Source organism: Zalophus californianus, chromosome 15 (assembly GCF_009762305.2).
Source record: "Zalophus californianus isolate mZalCal1 chromosome 15, mZalCal1.pri.v2, whole genome shotgun sequence".
Lineage (NCBI taxonomy): Eukaryota > Metazoa > Chordata > Mammalia > Carnivora > Otariidae > Zalophus > Zalophus californianus.
Window position 1 is genome coordinate 33877651 of NC_045609.1, and position 26653 is coordinate 33904303.

A 26653-nucleotide genomic window follows, 5' to 3' on the forward strand; every position below is an offset into this window, starting at 1 on the left:
GTTCCCGAAGAGTACACAGCAGAGAATCACAGCCACTGTTGTAGTACCATTAGCTGAGAAAAATGAGTTGCCATTTATTCAGTGGATAGAGGATAAAATTTGTCTAACAGACAGACTCTTGACTTGTAATAAGTACAAAATGGATATTAGCCATAAAAAAGAATGAAATCTTTGCAATGACATATACGGAACTAGAGAGTATAATGCTAAGCAAAATAAGTCAGTCAGAGAAAGACAAATACCATATGTTTTCACTCATACGTGGAATTTAAGAAACAAAACAAATGAACATAAGGGGAGAAAAAAGAAGCAAACCAAGAAACAGACTCTTAACTACAGAGAACAAACCGATGGTTGCTGAAGGGGAGGTGGGTGGAGGACGGGTTAGACAGGTGATGGGTATTGAGGAAGGCAGCTGTGGTGAGCACCAGGTGTTGTGTGTAGGCGATGAATCACTAAATTCTATATCTGAAACTAATATTGCACTGTGTGCTAACTGGAATTTAAATAAAGACTTGAAAAAGAAAAAAAAAAGTACCAAAGCTATATGATGAATTATATTATCAGAATTACAATTATCAGAATTATATATATTTATCATTACATATATAAGACAAGATATATAGTCATATATCAGAATTTTATATATATATTTATCTTACGATACAGCTTGGCACTTTTATATATCATGGTTATCATGAGATATATATATATAAATATATTTCAAATACACATACACACACACACACATAATCTTGAATTAGGCCAAATTAACATACCTAGTTCAAGAAGCTTCTTTGTGAGCAAAAGTGCCTTATCTAGGTCTCCCTGCTGGTATACCGCATAGCTCAAATAATCTAGAACAGAGACTTTATCAATGGTAGAAACCTCGCCTTCATCCAGCTGCCTTAGTGCTTGTTCCATCCACAGTTCTGTATGATAATAATCGGCTTCTGTATAGGCCACTTTGCCCAACTCAAAACAGTCTTCAACTGTTAGAAAAGATTTGTGTTTTACTCCTGTGGAAAGAAAATAAAGAGAACTTTAGAAATATTTATTTAGGACTATACAGCTTTCAAAGTGCTATCTCACTTTCGTTTGAACTTTATAACAGCCTTCTGAACAAGAATCATCCTAAATTTATGAACAAAGGAACACTCTACAAGGTAATGAAACATGGTAAGAATCATACTAATAGGGGTCGTGGACCTAGAAAACCCAAGACTTCAATTATCAGTCAACATACCAAAATGAAACATCAATTAAGTTGAAGCATGCAATTTTCTAGCACAGCAGGAATCACCATAGGAGACATATCTTACTCCTAACCAATAATCTGGGCAAAAAATGAATGGACAGGAAGAAAGGCGGACCTGTAAATTGATTCCTTCCCTTTCCCCTTCCCTCCAACAGCATTAATAATATGTAATTTACATACCATAAAGTTCACCCATTTAAAGAATACAATAGTTTACATTATATTCAAAGTTGTGTAACCAACATGGCAATCTAATCTTAGAACATTTTCATCACCCCAAAAAGAAACCCTGTAGCCATTAGCAGTCACTACCCATTATCTCCCCCTCTCTGCCCCAGCCTTAGACAACCACTCATTGCCTATTCTGGTTATTTCATATAAGCGGAATCATGTAAAATAGGGTCTTTTGTGACTGCTTCTTTCAACTCAGTATAATGTTTTCAAGGTTCATTCATGTTGTAGCATCTTTTTTATTGCCAAATAACAGTCCACTGTATGGAAAGACTATATTTTATTTATCAGTTGGTGGGACATTTGAGTTACTTCTAATTTTTTGGCTTTTTAAAAAATTTTTTATTGTTATGTTAATCACCATATATTACATCATTAGTTTTTGGTGCAGTGTTCCATGATTCATTGTTTGTTCATAACACCCAGTGCTCCATGCAGAACGTGCCCTCCTCAATACCCATCACCAGGCTAACCCATCCCCCTATCCCCCTCCCCTCTAGAACCCTCAGTTTGTTTTTCAGAGTCCATCATCTCTCATGGTTCGTCTCCCCCTCTGACATACTCCCCTTTTCTTCCTCTCCTGTTATCTTCTTTAATTTTTTGGCTTTTATGAATAATGCTACTATGTACATTCATGTACGAGTTTCTGAGTGGACATTTGTTTACATTACTCATAGGTAGTAGTGGAATTGCTGGGTCCCATGGCAACTCTATGCTTAAATATTTGTAGGAATTGCCAAACTGTTCTCCAAGGTACCCACATCATTTTACAATCCCACCAGCAATGTATGAAGGTTCTAATTTCTCCACATCCTCACTAATACTTGTTGTCCATTTGTTTTTATTACAGCCATTCTACTGGGTAGAAAGTAGTATTTATGATGATGATGATGATGATGAGCATCTTTTCACGTGCTTATTGTCCATTTATGTATCATCTTTGGGAAAATGTCTTCTTAAATCCTTTGCCCATTTAAAAATTTGATTCTTTTTATTAGAGTTGTTTACATATTCTGGATACAAGTCTCTGATCAGAAATATGATTTTCACCTATTCTCTCCCACTGTATGGGTTGTTTTTTCACTTTCTTGACGGTGTACTTTAAAGTACAGAAGCTTTAATTTTGGTGAAGTCTAACTTAATCCTTAGTCAGGCTTTTGGTGTTGCTATATCAACTGGTTTGTGAAGTAAAACTTCTGTCTTAAGAAAAGGAGACAAGGGCGCCTGGCTGGCTCAGTCAGTAGAGCATGCAACTATTGATCTCAGGGTCAGGAATTCAAGCCCCACGTTGGGTGTGGAGCCTACTTTAAAAAAAAAAAAAGTTAAAAAAGGATATTTGACAGTTCACATGAAATTAAAAAAAAAATGAAAGAGTGGAAAAATAGTCTAATCATTAAGCAAATATGAAATTAAAACAACCCTGAAGAAAAATATTTTTAAACAACAGCCTACATTTATTGAGGCCTTACTATGTGCCAGGCATTTGTCACTCATTTAATTCTCAAAGCAATCCAGATGAGGAATTAAGGTAGAGAGAGGTTAACTACTGTGCTAAAGGTCACACAGCAAAGAGTCAGAATTGGAACCTGCACAGTATTACTCCAGAAGTCTGTGTCATATTATACCATAAAATGGCAAAATTTAATAGGGGAGGGAGTCATAAACTGGTAACTTTACTCTTAAGACATCTGGTGATATGAAACTAGAGTAATAATTTTATGCCTATGAATTGATACTATTTTTCAATTATCTTCTTGAGTTTAGCACTAGGGGTTGGGGAAGAAACACCTTGTTTAAACAAGTTTTGTAGCTGAACCAAATATTATAGCTAAAAACTGTAATAAACTAAAAGTAAGGAAATGCATAGGACAACATGTTAATATAATGGAACAACATTTTACATTAAGAAAGATAATTTTTTAAGATTTTTATTTATTTGAGAGAGAGAACACGAGCTGAGGGGAGGGGCAGAGGGAGAGGGAGAAGCAGACTCCCCACTGAGAAGGGAGCCCAACGACAACACGGACTCAATCCCAGGACCCTGAGATCACGACCTGAGCCAAAGGCAGACGCTTAACCGACTAAGCCACCCAGGCGCCCAAGAAAGATTATTTCAAGTGCCATATAGGAAAGCCAGAAAGATCTAGACAGAAATATGTCAAAATGTTAAATTGAGGGCACCTGAGAAACAAACCCATGGGCACGTATTGAGTGGAGCACTGGGTGTTATACACAAACAGTGAAATCATGGAACACTACCTCAAAAACTAATGATGTAATGTATGGTGACTAACATAATAAAATTAAATTAAAAAAAAAGATATTTAGAAACCAAAACAATATAAAATTTTGAATAGGAGAAAGATAGGATAGGAATTAAAAACTAAGCCTGTGATAAATTTGCTTTCAGTGAAAAAGACACAGACTAAGAAAGGGGAGGGCCAAAGAGCGGGGGAAAAAGGAGGCAGGGGAGAGATTTTTCCAACTTTTGACATCAATAGTCGAACAGTAACTGTTCCACTTGTGGTGGTTTAACGTGAATGTCAAAATATCTTGTCTCCTACCCCAACTTCTCTGACCTAAATAAATGGAAAGATATAACATGTTCATGGATTAGAAAAAGTCTATATTGTTAAAATGACAATGCTGCCCTAATTCCTTGCAAGATTCAACCCAACCCCAATCAAAATTCCTACCGGCATTTTTTTTTGTTTTTTTTTGAAAACTGACAAGCTGATTCTGAGATTTATATGGAAATATAGACTAGCCAAAGCAATTTTACCAAAGAACATAGCTGGAGGACTTATTCTGCCTGATTTTAATACTTATTATAGCGCTATAGTTCAGGGGCCCCTGGGTGGCTCAGTGGTTGAGTGTCTGCCTTTAGCTCAGGTTATGATACCAGGGTCCTGGTACTGGGCCCTGCATTGGGCTCCCTGTTCAGCAGAAAGTCTACTTCTGCCTCTCTTCCTCTGCCCCTCCCCCCACTCGGGCTTGCGCTCTCTCAAATAAATAAAATATATTTTTTTAAAAAGCTGTAGTTCAGACTGCTTGATATTATTTACAGGTAGACATATAAATCAATGGAACAGAATTGAGTCAGGAAATAGACCAAGTGATTTTTGACAGATGTCAAGGCAATTCAATGGAGAAAGGAAAGTCTTTTAAATGTTGTTCAACAAGGGCACCTGGGTGGCTCAGTCGGTTAAGCGACTGCCTTCGGCTCAGGTCATGATCCCGGAGTCCCGGGATCGAGTCCCGAATCGGGCTCCCTGCTCGGCGGGGAGTCTGCTTCTCCCTCTGACCCCTCTTCCCTCTCGTGCTCTCTATCTCTCATTCTCTCTCTCTCAAATAAATAAATAAAATCTTAAAAAAAAACACATTTAAAAAAAATGTTGTTCAACAAATTAAGAATTCATATTAAAAGAAAATAAACATCAATCTTTACTGCCTACCACATACAAAGTCAAAATGTATCCTATATCTTAATGTGAAATCTCAAACTATCAAACTTCTAGATAAAAAAACACAAGAAAAATATTTTAGACCTGAGGGGAGACAAAGATTTCTTATATTTGACACCAACAACACTATCAATAAGTGAAAAAAATATTGGGCTGCCTGAGTGGCTCGGTCAGTTAAGTGTCTGACTTTTGATTTCGGCTCAGGTCATGATCTCAGGGTTGTGAGATCAAGCCCCATGTTGGGCTCTGCACTGAGTGTGAAGCCTGCTTAAGATTCCCTCTCCCTCTCTCCTTCTGCCCCTCCCCCACCTCTAAAAAATAAAATATTGATAATTAAACTTTATCAAAGTTTAAAACTTCTGCTCTCTGAAAGGCACTAATATGAAAATAAAAAACAAGAGACTGGTTAAAAATATTCACAACACATTTATCTGATAAAGAACTTATATCCAAAATATACAGAGAATTCTTAGACTCTTCACTAAAGAATAGATATGACTAGCCAATAAACACAGGGAAAGATGTTCAACATCATTAGTCATCAGTTGTAACATATATATAACAATGTAATTAAACAATGAGATACCACCATGTATCCATTACACTGGCTAAGATTAAAAAGACTGAATAGGGCGCCTGGGTGGCTCAGTTGGTTAAGCGACTGCCTTCGGCTCAGGTCATGATCCTGGAGTCCCAGGATCGAGTCCCACATCGGACTCCCTGCTTGGCAGGGAGTCTGCTTCTCCCTCTGACCCTCTCCCCTCTCATGCTCTCTATCTCATTCTAGCTCTCAAATAAATAAATAAAATCTTTAAAAAAAATAAAATGAAAAAATAAAAAGATTGAATATACCAAGTGTTTAAAGAATGTAGAAGAAATCATACTGATGAAAGGAATGTAAAATGGTACAATTAGGCAGTTTCTTAAAAGCTAAATATATGCCTACCATACAACCCAGCCATTTCACTCCTAAACAAACAAAAACAATAATAATAAAAAGAGGACAATCCCTTAAAACTGGAGAAAAAATACTGGAATGAATAAACCCAACTATACAACATTGAGGGCATAAGCACCCCAAAGAAATGAATTACTTCAGGTGTTTTTCAAGCAATATTTTAACCAATCATATCCAATCTAACATATATTCTAAGGACAAAAAGTACAAAGAAACAAACTGCATTCAACAACCTTAATATTGTTAATAATGTAAGTACTGTTATTCTGAAATTATTTTAGGCCTATTACAGGATAATACAAAAATCTAATTATGTTTAATGTCATTGGAAGCAAGAGTTTCAACATGAGAGATATAAATATATAAACCCTATAATCTTACACTTGAATTGGAATTAACATAAACTCACATATTTCCTATCTCTGTTCGATGAAAACACCTAGAATCAATGACAAACTTAATAGCAATAGACATCCTTAGAACCTAGCTACACTCCACTCCTTAAATGTCATTCCCCATTAAAAAGAATTAAGGTTCACTATAGCAAGGCCTGATTCTTCCTGCTTTGGGGTAGAAATTCGTAAGATAAGCTTGAAAAAAACTGCCAAAACTTAAATTTCCTTAATAGCAAAGAATAATAGGATCATTTCAAAAGGACAAATTAGCCGATCTAAAGAGGATCCCACTGGCCTCAAATAGGATAACGGGGCATCAAATGATTAATAATGGATTGAAATATAAAAATACATAAAAAATCCATGAGTTTATAATGATACTTCAGATAAAAATCACTGGTCACTACCAGAAGTTATTATGACATCAACTCATTACTCTGAAAATTGATACAAGAAAAACAATCAAGGATTTATCTTGCCCTTCATATATAAACTCTAGTTCAGGGTAACAAAATGGTTCTTGAAAGAAAGTTCTTAATGATAGAATTCCAGCTAAAGTAGAAGGAATGATGGGATAAGAAAAATCACCATTTTTCAACCCCTAATGAAATAGTTCTAGGCAAGGATCATCAAAGTCTGCCAAAACAATTAGATGAAACTCATGGAAAACTTCATGTGGACTTATCAGTCTCCCACCACCGAAAACTACTCATCAATCACTAACACAAAAAGTGTGATGAGATGTTAGGTGTCTTGTCATGCAATTCAACAGAAAGTTCAGAGCGCCACCTATGTAGTTAATTAAAAAACTTGAATCTAATTGAGACTCAAGCTCTAACCAGTTTGTAGGAAACACAGGAGTTACAGGAAGAAATTAACACAAAAGAAAAAAATCAGGCTACTCCAAAATGTACATTCCACAAGATATATAACCAGGTTTTTCCAACTTAATCAATGGAATGGGGGGGGGGAAGAGGGGAAGAGAGGATAATAAAATAGATTTAAGAGATAAAAACCAAAATGTACAACTGTAAAAAGATACCTTTGAGATCACTAGAGAAACTGAGTATTGACTGGGTATTAAATTATATAAAGGAAATACTGTCACTTTGTTAGGCTGGATAATAGTAAGTGATTGTTATTTAAAAAAAAAAGACCTGACTGATCAGTTAAATATGCATATTTAATTATCTATGGATAAAATGACATCATAATCTAGGATTTGCTTTTAAAATAGTCCATTAACAATAACTAAAAGCAGGGGGTAGAAAACAAGAATAGTGAAGTGTTAAAAACTTTTGAAGCTGGGTAATGGATACATGGAAGCTCATTATGTCACTACCTTTATTTTTTTGTTTGATATTTTCCATAATAAGAAATTTTATAAACAACATTAAGAAGGAGAAAGTCATGTCCCATAGGGCTCTTTTTATGCTTTATAAAGGAAATCACATAATACCCTTTTTGACACTAACAAAAAAGAAAACGACAAATATGTGAAAAAATAATAAAATTAGATAATAAAAAATAAATACTACTTACCTGACATTTCCCTTTGAACACACAGTTCTAAGAAGCAGGAAGGGAAAGATGGTGGTGGAGTAGGTGGACCCTAGGCTTGCCTCGTCCCATGAATACAACTAGATAACTATCAAATCATCCTAAATACCCCAAAAATCGATCTGAAGACTGACAGATCAAACTCCACAACTAAAGGTAGAGAAGAGGCCACATCAAGGCAGAGAGGTGGTTTGGGAGAAAAAGGGATCATGGCCACTGCAGTTGGGTGGGAGGAGACAAACTAGCACACAGGGGAGCACGCGGGGAAAAGGAATCCCTGTAACAACTGGCTTGGAAAGTGAGCGGGCCTGAATTAAGTGAGTTCTTGCAACCAGCAGGACTAAAAGCCTATAGAGTTTTAAAGGTCAGTGTGCTTGACTTTGGGAGAGCTCAGAGGACATTAGGGCTGCTTTTGGAGAATAGGCAAGGCAAACAGCCTGTGTACATGCAGCATTGAAACAGCAATCTGCAGAACACCTGGGGAACAATGTCAGGAGGTTAGCTGCTCATCTCAAAGCATGTCCCAGAGAAGCAGCATTCTTGGAAAGACCCTTCTGTATACAAAAGAACTAGCAAGACACCATTTTCCTCCCATGCCCCTCAGCATAAACACAGAGCCACCTGCAGGAATCAGCTCAATGCCAGTATTTGCTACTTGCTTGCACCCCACCCCCACCCCCAGAATCCGGAAGAACGACCCTTCTCAGTCACACTTGCCCCAGTTCCAGAAGATTAGCCCAAACCCCTGCCAACACCACATCTCCCAACCTGGGAGTTTTGCGAGGCCTCGGTTCCAGTGCTGGCAGCAACAGGTCTCATTTCATGAGCAGACCAGAGCACACCTAGTTAAAACTCACCACATTAGGCCAGGGACTAAACACTGCCCACAACAGGCAAAGAGAGCCTGTGCATATGACTGGCCTGAAGAATAAAGTGGCCAGGACAAAACAGCTGAGTGCATACAGCACACATTGGAGACACAACAGGACCTGGAGCACAGAAGACACAAAACTGCAGGGCACTACAGAACCTCTTCTTTATAAAGCCATTACCCCAAGAACAGGAGATGTAACTGACTTTCCTAACACACAAAAACAAGCACAGAGACTCAGACAAATGAGAAGACAGAGGAATCTGTCCCTAATGAAAGAACAAGACAAAGTCATGACTGGAGATCTAAGTGAAACAGATATGAGTAACATGCCTGATAGAGAATTTAATGCAATGATCATAAGGATACTCAGTGGACTTGAGAAGACAGTGGAAGACATCAATGAGGCCACTAACATAGCAATAAGGAATAAGTGATAAAGGACTCAATAAATGAAATGAGAAACACACTTAATGCAATCAACAGCAGGCTAGAAGAAACAGAGTAACAAATTAATGACCTAGAAGACAGAGTAATGGAAAGTCATCAAGCTGAACAAAAGAGAAAGAAATGTCCTGCAAAACGAAAACTGACTTAGGGAACTCAGTGACTCCATCAAATGTAATAACATTCGTATTATAGGAGTCCCAGAAGAAGAGAGAGAAAAGGGGGCAGAGGATTTATTTGAAGAATAATAACTGAAAACTTCCCTAATCTGAGGAAGGAAACAGATATCCAGATCCAGACGGTACAGAGAACGCTTAACAAAATCAACAACAGCAGATCCACACCAAGACATACTGTAACTAAACTGACAAAATATAGTGATAAACAAAAAAGATTAAAAGCAGCAATACCAAAGAAGAGCGTTACATACAATGGAAACCCCATAAGGCTATGAGCAGATTTTTCAGCAGGAATTTTCCAAACCAGAAAGGAGTGGCATGATATGGGGCGCCTGGGTGGCTCAATAGGTTAAGTGTCTGTCTTCAGCTCAGGTCATGATCCCAGGGTCCTGGGATTGAGCCCTGCATTGGGCTCTTTGCTTCGCGGGGAGTCTACTTCTCCCTCTGCCTCTGCCCTTCTCCCCATTTGTGTGCTCGCTCTCACTCTCACTCTCTCTTCCTCTTGCTTGCTCTCTCTCCCAAATAAATAAAATCTTAAAAAAAAAAAAAGGAGTGGCATGATATATTCAAAGTGCTGAATGGGAAAAATGTGCAGCCAAGAAGACTATCCAGCAAGGCTATCATTCAGAATAGAAGGAGAGATAAAGAGTTCCCAAACAAAAAATAAAGGCTTTCATGACCACTAAACCAGCCCTCCAAGAAATATTAAAGGGACTCTGGGTGAAAAGGGGAGACTAAAAGGGACAGTATAAAGGTAGGAAACACAAAAGCAGTAAAAATCAATCTTCCTGTAAAAAAATCAGTTAAGGAACTCACAAAATAAAAGCATATAAAACATGACACCATATACCCAAAACATGGGGACGAGAGGAGTAAAGAAGAGGTTTGAACTTAAATGACCATCAACTTAATATAAGACTGCTATATGCAGAAGAGGTTATATACAAACCTAATGGTAACCAGAAACCACTAATATGCAAAAAATAAAGAGAAAGAAATCCAAATATATCACTAAAGAAAACCATGAGAGAGAAAGAAAGGATCAGAGAAAATCTTCAGATACAATGACAAAACAGGTAATAAAATGGCAATAAATACATGTCATGGATAATTACTTTGAATGTGGTGGAGAATGAGATATCTTGTAAATGGATGTCAAAAGAAAGCCGGGGTAGCAATACTTATATTGGATAAACTAGACTTTAAAACAAAGACTGTAGTGGCTCAGTAAGTTAAGGGTCTGCCTTCAGCTCAGGTCATGATCTCAGGGTGCTGGGATCAAGCTCCACTTCAGGCTCCCTGTTCAACAGGGAGCCTGCTTCCTCCTCTCCCTCTGCCTGACACTCCCCCTGCTTGTACACTCTCTCTCTATATATAAAATCTTCAAAAAAAAGAAGGGAACTCTTCATACATTACTGGTAACAGTATAAATTCGTGCATCCACTCTGCAGAACAATCTGGCCACATTTGGTAAAGCTGAAGAAACATATAGCCTGACTTCTTATACCCTAAGGAAACATTTGCATGACACTACATGAGCAAAAGAATACACAACAAGGATGTTTACTGGGGTGCCTAGGTGGCTGAGTCGTTAAGCGTCTGCCTTCGGCTCAGGTCATGGGGCTGCCTGTCCCTCTCCCACTCCCCCTGCTTGTGTTCCCTCTCTCTGCTGTGTCTCTGTCAAATAAATAAATAAAATCTTTAAAAATAAATTAAAAAAAAAACAAGGATGTTTACTGAAATCTTGTTTGACATAGCAAAAAATTGGAGATAACCAAAATGCCTATCCATGCATAAAAGAATAAATAAATCAATTCTGTCATATAATGCCATACAGCAGTTAGATGAATTTACTCAAAAAACTGAATGAAAAAGTTTGCAGAAAGATACACAGATAATTTAAAATTTTAAAACACAACAATATATGTAGTAAAGTATAAAAAGACAGATGAATACAATCAGTTCAGAATAGTCATTACCTTGAGAAAGGAAGGAAAGGTGCACAAGAGGCCTTCAAACACATTTGGGAGTTTTTATTGTAACAGAAAAAGGTTTAGAGAACAAGAAAAGCATAAAAACTGTATTATTTCACTTTAGTGTTTTTTTTTTATTTTATTTTATTATGTTATATTAATCACCATGGATTACATCATTAGTTTTTGATGTAGTGTTCCATGATTGTTATTTTGACCGCTTAAGGACATGATATGCTTAGAAAATTTGAGGGACTCTTTTTTTTTTTTTAAGATTTTTACTTATTTATTGAGAGAGAGAGAGAGAGCATGAGAAGGAGGAAGGTCGGAGGGAAAAGCAGACTCCCCGCCGAGCAGGGAGCCCGATGCGGGACTCGATCCCGGGACTCCAGGATCACGACCCGAGCCAAAGGCAGTCGCCCAACCAACTGAGCCACCCAGGCACCCGAAAATTTGAGGGACTCTATTTATAAGGAATTTGCATGAAAGGAAAATTCAGTAAGAACTGAATGCAAAACAGTGACTTGAAGAGGAAGAAAAGTCAATAAAGGGAGAAAAAGTGCCTGAGAAAGGATAAATATTGTCCTAATGAAAAATAATTACACAAGGATGCCTGGGTGGCTCAGTCAGTTAAGTATCTGCCTTCGGCTCAGGTCATGGTCCCAGGGTCCTGGGATCGAGTCCCACACCCCACTCCTTGCTCAGCAGGGAGCCTGCTTCTCCCTCTGCCTCTGCTCCCCCTGCTGTGCTCTCTCTCTCTCCCCATCTCTCTGACAAATAAATGAATAAAATCTTTAAAAATTATGACAATTGCACATATTCTCAGTGTGTCTTATTTTCAGCCATTCTCTATGAAAGTCTTACCAACTGATTTCTAGATTAAAGGCAAAGTGTTCAGGGAACCCAATGAATTTCCAAGACTAAACACAGCAAATTCAGGGTTAAATAATATTCAATGCCATTTTGATGGAAAGATAATAAAGTTTTAAACAAAAAGAAATATAGTAAACCAAATGAAATTTATTATCCCCATACACAACAAAACTGCTTCTTTTGTGTTAATTTTGCTGAATGGAACCCATATAGCTGTTCAAGCCAAAAACTCATATCAAGTCCACATCAAATTCTACCATTACACCTCCTAAGCAGCTTGATAACCTACCCACTTCTCTCCATACCTACTAGCTACCACTATCATCTCTTAAATTTTTATAACAACCTCCTCCCTGAATGCTTTGTCCCTACCCCCAGATCTCAATCCAATCTCCATTCTGCAGTCAGAATGATACTCCTAAAATGAAAATCATATAACTTCCCTATTTAAAATTTTCAATGGTTCCTTACTGCACTCAGAGGATTTCAAACTCCTCCACATGTCTTACAATACCCTTCAAAAGATGGCTTCTGCTTAACCTATCTAGCCTCATCTCTCACTACTCACAAAACCAAACCCCCATTCCCACCGCTCATACACTCACCTCTTGAACAAACTACTTGTTAAGATATCTGAAATAATACACTCTTTCCTCTCTAGCTTTTATACACATTCTCTCTGGAATACTTTTCTCATGCCCACTTTTTTCTACATTTTCCTGGTTAATTCCTTATCTATTATATCCCAAATTTTTTTAATGTTGTGTCTTCCAGGAAGTCTTACGTTATGCCTCTTATCAAGTACAGAATTAAGATACCATGCTCTCATGGTATCTTAAATTATCCTCACCCAGGTGTTCATCATACTATATCATAAGACTATAAGTACTCTAAGGGCAAGAGCTGTATTGGTCTTATTCATTATTGTATCTCTAGAACCTAACAGAATGGTTGGTACATATATATAATCAATATCTATTAAATGAATTGATGTTCCATACCAGAAACCAATTTTTAAAGATAAGGTTATGATCTTATCAGAACTGTTATAATGTATATTAGTAGAAACAGAAAATGATGGAATTATGTACCAACTTAATGGAAATTTTATTTAATATTGTTGTACCGTGCTTAGCATTGCCACTTGATAGTCACCCCAAATAAAGAGAAATGAGCAAGAAAACATCCTAACAAGTAACTCATCCCACTGTATATTCTTCCTGAGGAAATCAGGTAACATATTTCTCCAGCTAATAATGACAAAGAGATAGTAATGACAGTAAGCCATATACTCACAGAAAAAGTGAGAGATAGCAGAAGTAAAATATTGCGTGAAGTCAAGCATCAGTAACACAAGTAAAACTAGCAAATTTTAAAATTTGTGGAAATGAAACAACACACTCTTAAACAACCAATGGAACAAAAAAGAAATCACAGAGAACATTAGAAAATACTTTATAACAAATGAAAACAAACACACAAAATACCAAAACTTATAGGACACAGTGAAAGCAGTGGAAAGGGATGTAATGTAAAAGCTTACATTAAAAAGCTATAAGGAGGGGCGCCTGGGTGGCTCAGTCGTTAAGCATCTGCCTTCGGCTCAGGTCATGATCCTGGGGTCCTGGGATCGGGCCCCGCATCGGGCTCCCTGCTCAGTGGGGCGCCTCCTTCTCCCTCTCCCACTCCCCCTGCTTGTGTTCCCTCTCTCGCTGTGTCTCTCTCTGTCAAATAAATAAATAAAATCTTTAAAAAAAAAAAAAAGCTATAAGGATCTCAAGTCAACAACCTAACTTTACAACTTTAGAAACTAGAAAAACAAGAGCTAAACCCAAAGCTAGCAGAAAAAAGGAAATATTAGAAGTAAATTAAGTAGAATATAAAAAAATAGAATTTATGAACCCAAAAGTTGGTCCTAGAAAAGATCAAGAAAATTGATAATCCTTTAGCTACATGGACTAAGAAAAAAAGAGAAGATTCAAATTACTAAAATCAAAAATGAAAGAAGGGATATTACTACTGATTCTACAAAAATACAAAGGATTACAAGAGAGTAGTATGAAAAATGTACACCAGCAAACTGGATAACCTAGATGAAATGGGCAAATTCCTAGGAACAAAAAGCCTACGAGACTAAGAAAGAAACAGAAAATCGGAATAGACCTATAACTAACTAGTAAGGAGACTAATTCGGTAATCAAGTCTCCTGACAAAGAAAAGCCCTGGACCTGATGGCTTCACTGGAGAATTCTACCAAACATTTAAAGAACTAATACCAATCCTTCTTAAACTTTTACAAAAACCTGTAGAGGAGGGAATGCTTCCTATTTCATTCTACGAGGCCAGCATTACCATTACACCAAAACCAAAGACTCTACAAGAAAACTACAGACCAATATCCCTTACAAATATTGATGAAAAATCCTCAAGTACTGGCAAACAGAATTCAGCAGCATATTAAAAGGATTATACACCATAACCAAGTGGAATTTATTCCTGGAAAGCAAGGATGTCTCAACATATGAAAACTGATCAATGTAATACACCACATTAACAGAATAAAGGGAAAAAAACACATGATCATCTCAACTGATGCAGAAAATGTATTTGACAAAATTCAACACTTTTTCACAATAAAAAACACTGAACAAACTAAGAGTAAAAAGAAACTAGCTAAACATAAAAAAGATATACTTGAAAAATCTACAGCAAATATATGCAATGGTGAAAGACTTTAAGATCAAGAACAAAAGGATGCCCACTTTCACTACTTCTACTCAACTTAGTATGGAAGCTCTAGCCAGAACAATTAGGCAAGAAAAAGTAATATAAGGCAGCCAAATTGGAAAAAAAGTAAAACGATCTCTCTTTGCAGATTATATTATCATCTTCTGTGCAGAAAGCCCTAAAGACTACACACACACACACACACACACACACACACACACACACAAAAACTGTTATAGCTAATAAATTCAGCAAAGTAGCAGCAGTCAACACACAAAACTCAGTTGCATCATTATATACTAACAATGAATAATCTGAAAACTACTAAAACAATTTTTTTTTGAAGATTTTATTTACTTATTTGAGAGAAAGAGAGACAGAGAGAGAACAGGAGGGGAGGGGCAGAAGGAGAAGCTGACTCCCCACTGAGCAGGGAGCCCGATCTAGGGCTTGATCCCAGGACCCTGGGATCATGACCTAAGCCTAAGGCAGACATTTTAACTAACTAAGCCACCCAGGCATCCCCACTAAAACAATTCTAAGAATAAAATACTTAGGAATTAACTTAACCAAGGAGGTGAAAGACTTAAACAATGAAAACCACAAAACACTGGTGAAATAAAAGAAGACATAAAAAAATGGAAACACATCCCATGTTCATGGATTGGAAAACTTAATACTATTAAAATAGCAATACTACCCAAACTGATCTACAGATTCAATACAATCCCTATCAAAATCCCAATGTCATTCTTTGCAGAAATAGAAAAACCTATCCTAAAATTCATATGTAATCTCAAGGGATAGTCAAAACAATCTTGAAAAAGAATAAAACTGGAGAACTCAAACTTCTAGATTTCAAAACTTACTACAAAGCTACAATCATCAGGGGCGCCTGGGTGGCTCAGCCCATTAAGTGCCTGCCTTCCTCTGCCTTTGGCTCAGGTCATGCTCTCAGGGTCCTGGTATGAAGTCCTGCTTCCGCCTTTCTGCTCAGCAGAGAGTCTGTCTCTCCCTCTGCCCCTCCCCCCTGCTCATGCTCCCTAATAAATAAAATCTTAAAAAAAAAAAAAAAGCTACAGTCATCAGAACAGTGTGGTATTAATATGACATAAAGATCAATGGAATAGAATAAAGGGCCCAGAAATAAACCCTCACATATATGGTCATACTTTTTGACAAGGGTGCAAAGACCAGTCAATGGGGAGACAACAGTCTTTTCAACAAACAGTGCTGGAAAAACTGGATATCCACATGCAAAAAAAAAATGAAGTTGGACCCTTAACCTAACACTATCTGTAAAAATTATCTCAAAATGGATAAAGGACCTGAAACAATAAAACTCATAGGAAGAAAACATAGGAGAAAAGCTTCACGACGTTGGAGGAGGCAACAATTTATTGTATTTGACCCTAAATGCACAGGCAAAAAAGAAAAAATAAATTGGACCTCATGAAAAATTTAAAATTTCGTGCATCAAAGACATTATCAATAGAGTAAAAAGGCAACCCACAGAATGGGAGAAAATATTTGCAAATCATGTATCTCATAAGGGATTAATATCCAGCATATGTAGACAACTCCTAAAACAACAACAAAAAAAACTAATTAAAGTGGACAAAAGACTTCAATAAACATTTCTCCAAAAAAGAAATACGGATAGCAGCTAAGCACATGAAAAGATGCTCAACATCAGATACTGAGGGAAATGCAAAGCTACAATGAGATACCACCCCACACCCATTAGGATGGCTACTATCAAAAAAGGAAACAGGGTGCCTGGGTAGCTCAACTGGTTAAGCAACTACCTTCAGCTCAGGTCATGATCCCAGAGCCCCAGGATAGAGTCCCACATCACGCCCCCTGCTCAGTGGGGAGCCTGCTTCTCCGTCTGACCCTCCCCCTTCTTGTGCTCCCTCACTCTCTCCCCCTCGCAAATAAATAAATAAATCTTTAAAAAAAAAAGGAGACAATAACAAGTATTGGAGAGGAGGTGGAGAATTTGGAACCCTTCTGCACTGTTGGTGGGAATGTAAAATAGTGTATCTACTATGGAAAATAGTATAGCAGTTCCCCAAAAATCTAAAAATAGAATTACCATATGATTCAGCAATTACACTTCTGTGTATATACCTAAAGAATGGGAGGCAGGGTCTTGAAGAGATATTTGCACAACCCTGTTCACACAGCACTGTTCACACTAGCTAACACATGGAACCAACTCAAGTGTCCTGTTGGATGAAAGGATAAGCAAAATATTGATGGATGAAAGGATAAGCAATACACACACACACACACACATACATGACACATTACTATTCAGCCTTAAAAAGTAAGGAAATTCTGACATTTTCTACAATGTGGATGACCCCTGAGAGCATTATGCTAAGTGAAATAAACTCATCACAAAATAACAAATACTGTATGATTCCACTTATATGAGGTACTTAGAATAGTCAAAATCATAGACACAAAGCAAAATGATGGGGCTGGGGAAAGTAGGGGATGGGGAGTTACTGTTTAATGGGTACAGTTTTAGTTTTACAAGATGAGAAGAGTTACGGGGATGGATGCTGGTGATGGGTGCATAACAGTGTGAATGTACTTGGTGCCACTAAACCACACATTTAAAAGTGATTAAGATGGTAAATTTTGTTATATACTTTTTGTACAGTAAAAGATTTTTAAAGCAAATTATCATGAAAACTGCTACAACCTAAATAAAAGGTTTTGCCAAAAATAGGTCATAAAGCAGGATGTTCCATATTACAGAACACTTTAAAAATCTGTGTACACCCAATATGTCTTGGTTTTTAAATTATTGAACATATAAACTTTGATTATCAATTCCTTTATAACTTTACATACAAACATTGGATGTTCTAAAAAAAAAAAAAAAAAAAGAGGAAAATTGATTGTTTCTTTTTCCAGGTTAAAAATGCCTAAAATTGGGGCACCTGGGTGGCTCAGTCGGTTAAGCGGCTACCCTTGGCTCAAGTCATGATCCTGGGGTCCTGGGATCAAGCCCCATGTCTGGCTCCCTGCTCAGCGGAGAGCCTGCTTCTCCCTCTCCCTCTGCCTGCCACTCTGCCTACTTGTGCTCTCTATCTGTCAAATAAATAAATAAAATCTTTAAAAAAAAAATGCCTAAAATTAAGTCCCTATAATATTAAGCTTTCACAGTAACAAGCTATAAACTTATCCACAACTATTAAGTCCTAGGGAAAGAGAGTGTTGTTTTGTCCTCAAAGACTATGAAATAAACTAATGTTAAAAGTCCTAAAATACAAAAGTTTTCTTTTAGATTAACGTTCTAATGAACTGAATAAAACTAGGTAATAAATGTTTTATATACTACAAGAATTCTTACCTGGGAGATTACCCTTTGAGATGGTGTCTGTATCCAAATTGTAGGTGTCCTGGAGACGCAACAGAGCTTTCGCTGCCCCAACCTGATCTTCATCATTAGGGAAGTACTGTCTCTGAATGGTTAGGTTAGAGATAAAGCCTTGAAATTTAAAAAAAAAGAAAAGAAAAAAAAAAAGAAAGAAAAAGAAAGACTCTAGAACCTCACAGACTTCCAATTTGCAATATACAGTGTTTATAAGGATTTTTCAATTGATTTTATTATAATTTTCTACCATACCATGAAAGTTCTACATTTATTTCTACAAGAAAAAAACTAAATACACTAAGACTTGAAATGCCTCTAATCTACGCAAACTTCCCAAATCCTAATGTCACTTAAGTAATCTGAAGTCACTGCATAAATCATATCATATTAGGTAAAGATCAACATGATAACTGAGTTTCTAGTTACACAATATAGCCTCCACTAAGCTTGAAAAATGAATGGATTTATAGATTTGAAAATGACATCCACTGGCAACCAATTATACTTTAAGGTAACAGATGGTAAATAAAATATATGCGCTTAAAGAAAGTTCTATTTTCTTCTTCCATGTGTCACACATTATATAAGTATGTAAATATATAAAGTTTGATGGAATCCTTTGAGGTGGAAAGAGATTAATTATATATTTAAGATTATCAAGTGAGCTCATTTATTAAAATATATTTAGATCTGTTAAATTACTGAATATAGTGATCAAGATTTGCTCTATATAAAATCTAATCTTAATTTTAAAAAGTTTTATATAAAATATAGCAAAAACCAAACTAACAAACTAATTACTGATAAATTATATAACCCCTAAGAACAGATGCTAAATACTCCTTAAGGAACCAAAAAAACAAAAACAAAAAGTTATTTAAAATTTTAATCATATAAGGTTCATCATTTGCAAATAAAAGTTAGGTATGAAACTTCCCTCCCCTCTTATTTACTTAAAATCAACTGTATTTTGCTCAGCAAAAGGCCAGGCATTTTTATGTTAATGAAAATGTACAAATGAACAAGTAGCTAGGAGAGGGCTAAAGTTCATATCAAGCATATTCTTTAGTTTTAAGACCAACTCTTAGTCACAATGTCCACAAGGAATTTTACAAGTTTTACAGATTTTTTTATGACCCCAAATAAAATCCAAGAAGTTGCTTAAATATAATTCAATAAAGAAGAGGAAAAATACATGTATTATAGCACTATGGGATGACTACCACAGATTAAAACGTCAAAGTCTCAAGGTTTACCTTATAAAAGAATTTAGGTCATAAAGATCATTACTCGAGAATTTTTTTAAATTAAGTTAATAAATAAATGTTTATGTGTGTGTGTGTGCACACACACACAGGACTTTAAAAATGTTCTCATGGTGCTGTATAAGAGAGCAAATAATCACTGGTATTTCCCTCTCACAGTGAAGTTTTCACAAGTGCTTGCCTTGATTTTTCTCAAGGCTTCCTGTCCTATGCATAATAGTTTACTGCCCAGAAACACTCATAAGCAGCCTTGGAGTATTTTCATTTACATAGTTAACTCAATTCTCTCCCTTTCTTGCTTTTTTTCATTCCACCTTCAGTCACTGAACAAATATTGTATCTAAGCATATTCCCTCTAGTTCTTAGACTCCAGACTTAGTATTCTGTGTCTGTTACTAAAATATCTAAAACACCTCAATTCTCCAAATACAATTTTGTTTTAATTAGAAAGACCTTCATTGTTACTGTTTGCAGTCTTAGTTTTTAAATTTACGGTCTAAGTAAAAGAAGTCTAAGATTCAAAATACTACGTAGAACACAGCTAACACTTTTCCTTATAGTACCATTCCCAATACATTAACAATTGATGAGAAGATAGAGATTTATCCATAAATTTTTGAAATCTGAAGGTAATCCTAAAATGGAAAGGATCACTCTCAGAAATGAAGCTATATGCCAAATAATTGATTCACTTTTATAAATTTCAAAGCAAAAAGTACCAATGCTAGTCACCAACAACAGAAATTACTTTTTTTCTTTTTTTACACTAAAGCTATTTTTGTTTCCAGTTTTTTTTTTAAATCGAGGAATTCAGGATCTAGACTAACTCCAGTCAAACCAAACACACCCCTGCAACAATTTAGTTATTACAACACTGAACACTTGATGTTCTGGGAAATGAATTTATTAGTATTGGCATTTCCAAACGTGGCAGCAGTATTGTCTTATTTTTTTTGGCTCCTTAGTCTTACCATCTGACATATCCTTAAGGACCAGATTCTCCAACTCACTCCATTCAGTGTTCAGACGTTTCATTAATTTGAATGCATTTACGGGGTGCCCAACAAAGCCTTCTGGATCTTTTGTCGCTGTGCTGGTTAGTCGATCTAACTTCTCTGCCCATCTATACACATAAGACACATAAATGGAGCACACATACACTTAAGGAAGAATACAATTTAATAAAGCACTCAGAAAAAGAAAAAAGACTAGATTAGAGGTTTTTGAGTAAAAACTATATTCAAAAACTCTTTTTTAAAAATTATGGCTTTTTTTTAGGAGCGCCTGAGTGGCTCAGTTGTTAAGCGTCTGCCTTCGGCTCAGGTCATGATCCCAGGGTCCCGGGATCAAGCCCTGCATCGGGCTCCCTGCTCTGCCAGAAGCCTGCTTCTCCCTCTCCCACTCACCCTGCTTGTGTTCCCTCTCTCGCTGTGTCTCTGTCAAATAAATAAAATCTTTAAAAAAAAAAATTAATTTTTTTTTTAAAAAGCAAGACTGTTATGGGTAAAATCTAGCTTGGTAAAATAAAAATATAACAAGTCCTTTTCTTTTAGTTTTGTTTCTCTCAAATGGTTACAGTAAATGGAACCTATCTTAGAAAAGGTGTGATTGGATACCTCTACTAAGGGTCTAAAAATTCATCTCCCCACAGGTCCTTAGAGCCAAATAATTGATTATTATAATGTACAAATTAGCCCAATCGAAATTCAGGTACATGTTCATTTAAATCAAACTTATACCAAAATTTTACATTCGGTACCTAAAAACTATATTTTAAAACAAACAAAAAAACCCTGAATATTCAGCTATTCACTAAACAAAAGGCAGGAATTCTCACATCAGGATTAACTCTGAGCCTGAGTCAGTTAAAAATAAATTAGCAGGGCGCCTGGGTGGCTCAGTTGGTTAAGCAACTGCCTTCGGCTCAGGTCATGATCCTGCAGTCCCGGGATCGAGTCCCACATCGGGCTCCCTGCTCAGCAGGGAGTCTGCTTCTCCCTCTGGCCCTCTTCCCTCCCGTGCTCTCTATCTCTCATTCTCTCTCTCTCAAATAAATAAATAAAATCTTAAATAAATAAATAAATAAATAAATTAGCAGGTAAGGAAAAACTGTATCAATTAATAATTTAACAATACTTATCACTGTAATCTCTAGAATGGAACCACAGGAGTGAAGGATAAACAGAACTGGAAAACTGCTCTAGAAGATGACTTGATTAGGAAGGTTAGAGGAAGACAGAAGATATTAACAACCATTTTTGGAAATTGTCAGTCAAGACCCATACCCATTTATATCCTTATCTCAATCAATGTTCCTTTACCTAAACTCTTGGCCCAGGCCTAACTCTTGTTTTCTGTGCTCCTATTTTAGCCATTTCAGCCAACTTTTAAGACAGGTGGTTTCCATTTCCACTCAAAGAATGTTTTAGCTCTAGAACGAAAACATCCAGGTGGAGTCAGAATCATAGTAAGTAGAACACTTTGCTTACTTTTTTATTTGTTCTAATTTATCCTCTTCTGCCTTAATATAGTCTTTCAGAGAAGTCACCAGATCTTTCTCAGTATGGATCAAATCAGTCATCTGACCTAGAAGGAGAAGGGAAGGTTATCAAATATCTACATTGGTCAACACAAGTATTTTAGAATAATTTAAAAATAACCAAGAATGCTTCATTCTTTGAGAAGATTTAACTGGTATTAGACACAGATATGTTGGAGAAAACATCTTTCTTCTTTTTTCTTTTTTAACTAGATAAACAAAGCCAACTGTGTTCCAGTTCTAATTTTCAAGCTACTTCATTTTGCAAATTGGACCATACTGGCAAACTGATCTAAAAATTTATTTTTAAATTACAAAACAACACTACTTTTTCTTCTTCCCTACCTCTGCTCTCATCTTTTTTTGTTCTTGAGACTAATTAGAATTAATTTTGTATTCAATAAACTAAAACCACACTAACAAAAGATACACTTCAAAAATGAAATTCAAATCATCCATGTTTAGTTATATATAATGCGATAAGACTCATCATTTTATATCCTAAAATTCGATGTCATAAATATAATACTTGTGTTTTAGTTAGCACTACTATCACACAAGGGTAAAACTGGTTAACAGCATGAAGGAAAACATCTCATTTAAGGCAGATGAAGTGTGCATATAGGAAAATATAAAAGGATACATATCAAACATGAAAAGTATTTCTGGGGGAAAGAGGACATGTGGAAGTCTTACATTCTATGTATTTTTGTTTGTTTCTTCTTTAACCATATGCTATTTTAGTAATACTTTCAAAGATTTTTTTAAATTATGCCATAGAAAAAAACAACTTGTGTTCATGGTAGATTCTTAAATGAAAAAAGCAGGTTATGAAATAATGTGCAATGTATTATTTATATCTGTGCATTAAAAAAGACTATTAAATTATTTGCTGAGTAGACTCATTAACAAAGAATTTTCTTGGTATGCTTTTCTAAATTTTCTTAAGTTCTAACCTGAAAATGTGCTGCTTTTGTAATCAGAAAAAAAATTTTTAATTAAATTTTAAAAAGAGAGTTGTAGAGGGGAAGGAACCAAATCAATGCTTCAGTCTCTGGGAATATATTGTATTTGTTTTTACTGATTTAAAAACACTAAAAAAGGGCGCCTGGGTGGCTCAGTCGGTTAAGCGACTGCCTTCGGCTCAGGTCATGATCCTGGAGTCCCGGGATCGAGTCCCACATCCGGCTCCCTGCTCAGTGGGGGGTCTGCTTCTCCCTCTGACCCTCTTCCCTCTTGCGCTCTCTGTCTCTCATTCTCTCTCTCTCTCTCAAATAAATAAAATCTTTAAAAAAATAAAATTAATTAAATAAATAAATAAAAACACTAAAAAATGGGGTGCCTAGGTGGCTCAGTCTGTTAAGCATCTGCCTTCAGCTCAGATCATGATACCAGGGTCCTGGGATTGAGCCGCATCGGGCTCCCTGCTGAAGAGGGAGCCTGCTTCTCCCTCTCCTTTGCTCATCTCCCTCTCCCTTGCCACTCCCCTTACTTATTCAATTTTCTCTCTCTGTCAAATAAATAAAATCTTAAAAAAAAAAAAAAACCACTAAGGGCGCCTGGGTAGCTCAGTTATTAAGCGCCTGCCTTCAGCTCAGGTCATGGTCCCAGAGTCCTGGGATCAAGCCCCACATCGGGCTCCCTGCTCGGCAGGAAGCCTGCTTCTCCCTCTCCCACTCCCCGTGCTTGTGTTCCTTCTCTCGCTATATCTCTCTCTGTCAAATAAATAAATAAAATCTTAAAAAAAAAAAAACACTAAAAAAATGGAAAATTTTAAATGCAAGATCAATACAAACCAAAAAATAGTAAGACTTACCAATTGAAGTAAAAAAGCCTGGATGGGCCAAAGACTGGGGAAGTAGAGTCCCTACAATTAAAATACACCAGATCATCTTGGAGGACTTAATTTTTCAGGTTCACACACCTACAAGAGAAATATGGCCATTATAACAACAACAAAAAGTAGGGTAGCAAAAGTTCCTAACCGATTTTTCCTATAAACAAAATGTAAGTCAGACACGAAGGTTGCCCATAGACTGTTAATTCTTATACGTTGATTTAATAATTTAATTAATAAGACCTACTATCTTATTTTTCATATAAATACTCACTTTATATTTCATGTTAAAGAAAAATATAAAGGTTTGTTACCACCTGATAATTTATGCTTAAAAATTCAACCCAAGTTTGTTTTCTCCTTAGTTACTACTATAATTAGAGTGATTAGATAGTAACTCTTCCATATAGCCTGAAAAATAAGTTTTCTGTTATCTACATCTAAACTATGAATTTCCCATAAAAATATACTACTTCATTAAAGTAACTTAATTTGGGGGTGCCTGGGTGGCTCAGTCGGTTAAGCGTCTGCCTTAGGCTCAGGTCATGATCCCAGGGTTCTGAGATCGAGCCCCGCATCGGGCTCCCTGCTCGGCAGGAAGCCTGCTTCTCCCTCTCCCACTCCTCCTGCTTGTGTTCCTTCTCTCACTGTGTCTCTCTCTGTCAAATAAATAATAAATAAAATCTTAAAAAAATATATAAAAAATAAAGTAACCTAATTTAAATATTACCAAAATTCATTCTGAAATGTTAGAATATGTTTTAAAGGGAAAAAATAGTTTTCAGTGCCACCGATTTATCCTTTAAATTCCTAACTTGTTCCATGTTTTCCCTACATGGCTTTCAATTTTAAAATAAGTTCAATTATAAAAGTTGTACATTTCAGGGAATCTGGGTGGCTCAGTTGGTTAAGCGTTTGACTTTTGATCTCAACTCAGATCTGACCTCAGGGTCATGAGTTCAAGACCTGTGTTGGGCTCCACGCTGGGCATGGAACCTACTCAAAAAAAAGTTATAGATTTTTGGGGTGATGAAAACATCCTAAAATTGACTGTGGTGACTGATGGTTGAAGAACACAGTAACAGTACTGAAAACCACTGAATCATGACCATTAAATGCGTGAACTGTATGGTACAGGAATTATATCTCAATAAAGCTGTTATTTTTTAAAAAGTTGTACAGAATCCAAAAAGAATAAATAGCCCTGTCGATTTAGGCTAGTAATTTCTCTCAAACGACCTAGTGTTGAGGTTTTTCTAACTACTATGTTCTTTGTAAAAATTCTTAGCCTAGTACACTGCTATGGATTTTTTTTCTAAGTTCGCAGCAAAGCCCTTCTGTCTTTTTTCTTTGTCCCTGGTAGCACTGACTTTTCTAGAACAAATTCTTCTCTGCAGGTGCAAATATCAACTGACCATCAGAAAGATTTTACCCTTCTTTCCCAAATGTCCTGATAACACTCTCTTCCTCCTCCTTCACCATCACATACATGGATTTTTAAGTCCTCCTTACTACCTTACAGAAGAGTAAGTTACTATTATAGTACCTCTTGCCCAGTAACAGGCTCCCATTGGTTCATCTTCTTGTCTCCCTATCCCTCTTTGAGCAGGCACTTCTGACTCTTTCCAAGTGACTTCACTTAACCCAACAGGTTCAAGTCCACATTGGAAAGCTCCATACTCCACCAAAACAAACAAACAAAAACAAAAACAAAAAACAAAAACCCTTTCCCCTTCTTGAATCTCAATAAAAAATAGATCACCACAGAAACCGACATTCTTCTCCCTCAAGTTTGCCACAAGCTTCCAGATACTTCCAGAACCACACAGTAGTGAAATACACTGCTCTCTTGGCTGCTTTACAGTAACTCTTTGGGAAGGCTTCTAGAATGCAGCAGATGCAGACACTTCCTCTCCTGGGCTCCAGCCAAAGCACAAGCCTTTTTCAAAATCCTGGGCTGTCTGAAAAGTCTAGAATCTTCTCACTGTTTATACAGATTTCTGCCATAATTTTCTTCATGATTAAATGTTATTTCCAGAAAATACAAATGCTTTTGCCATACTAACAAAAGGCTAATCAGAAATGCTGTTTAAATGTTAAACTCTGATAAGAAAGTTTAGATTTGTCAGGTAAGAGGTTATTTTTTCATAGCTAAAATATTATTTTGTAACTCAAGTTTTTGTCAACTTTCAATGTCCTTAAATCCCTCAATGAATCAAGAACCATTAGCCTACAGAAATCACTAAAGTTTGAAAACTGCATTTTAACAATGATAGAACTTACATAGAAAGTCAAGGCATTAATCAAATGAAGAATAAATATACCTTTACCTTACATCATGCTCCAAAATAAATTCGAGATGGATGAAAGAGCTATAACCAACAAAAAGTAACAAAAAGAAAAGTTTCTAGATCTCTAAAAGGAGAAAAGAATCTCTAAACTTTAAAAAAGATAAAACCTATCAAAAGCCAGAAGGAATTTAAATACACAAAATAATCTAGGCTTATATGTGTTTTTTAAAGACCCCATAAACAGGACGCCTGGGTGGCTCAGTTGGTTAAGTGCCTGACTCTTGATTTTTGGCTCAGATCATGATCTCAGGGTCCTGAGATTGAGCCCCATGTCAGGCTCTGTGCTGAGCATGGAGCCTGCTTGAGATTCTCTCCCCCTCTCCCTGCTCTA

The 26653-nt window shown here is 36.4% G+C and overlaps 1 protein-coding gene across 2 annotated transcripts in view; it reads right to left on the minus strand.

Moving 5' to 3' along the window:
• Window positions 1-26653, minus strand: part of P4HA1 (prolyl 4-hydroxylase subunit alpha 1) — an 82907-nt gene that overhangs the window by 43126 nt on the left and 13128 nt on the right. For both annotated transcript variants that reach the window (XM_027595906.2, XM_027595905.2), the window contains exons 2-6: window positions 23951-24058; window positions 22085-22181; window positions 20567-20718; window positions 18307-18444; window positions 780-1019 (exon numbers count right to left, since the gene is read on the minus strand). In XM_027595906.2, the coding sequence (XP_027451707.1) occupies window positions 780-1019; window positions 18307-18444; window positions 20567-20718; window positions 22085-22181; window positions 23951-24026 (703 nt within the window). In that variant the 5' untranslated portion in view covers window positions 24027-24058. The remainder of the gene's footprint in view (window positions 1-779; window positions 1020-18306; window positions 18445-20566; window positions 20719-22084; window positions 22182-23950; window positions 24059-26653) is intronic.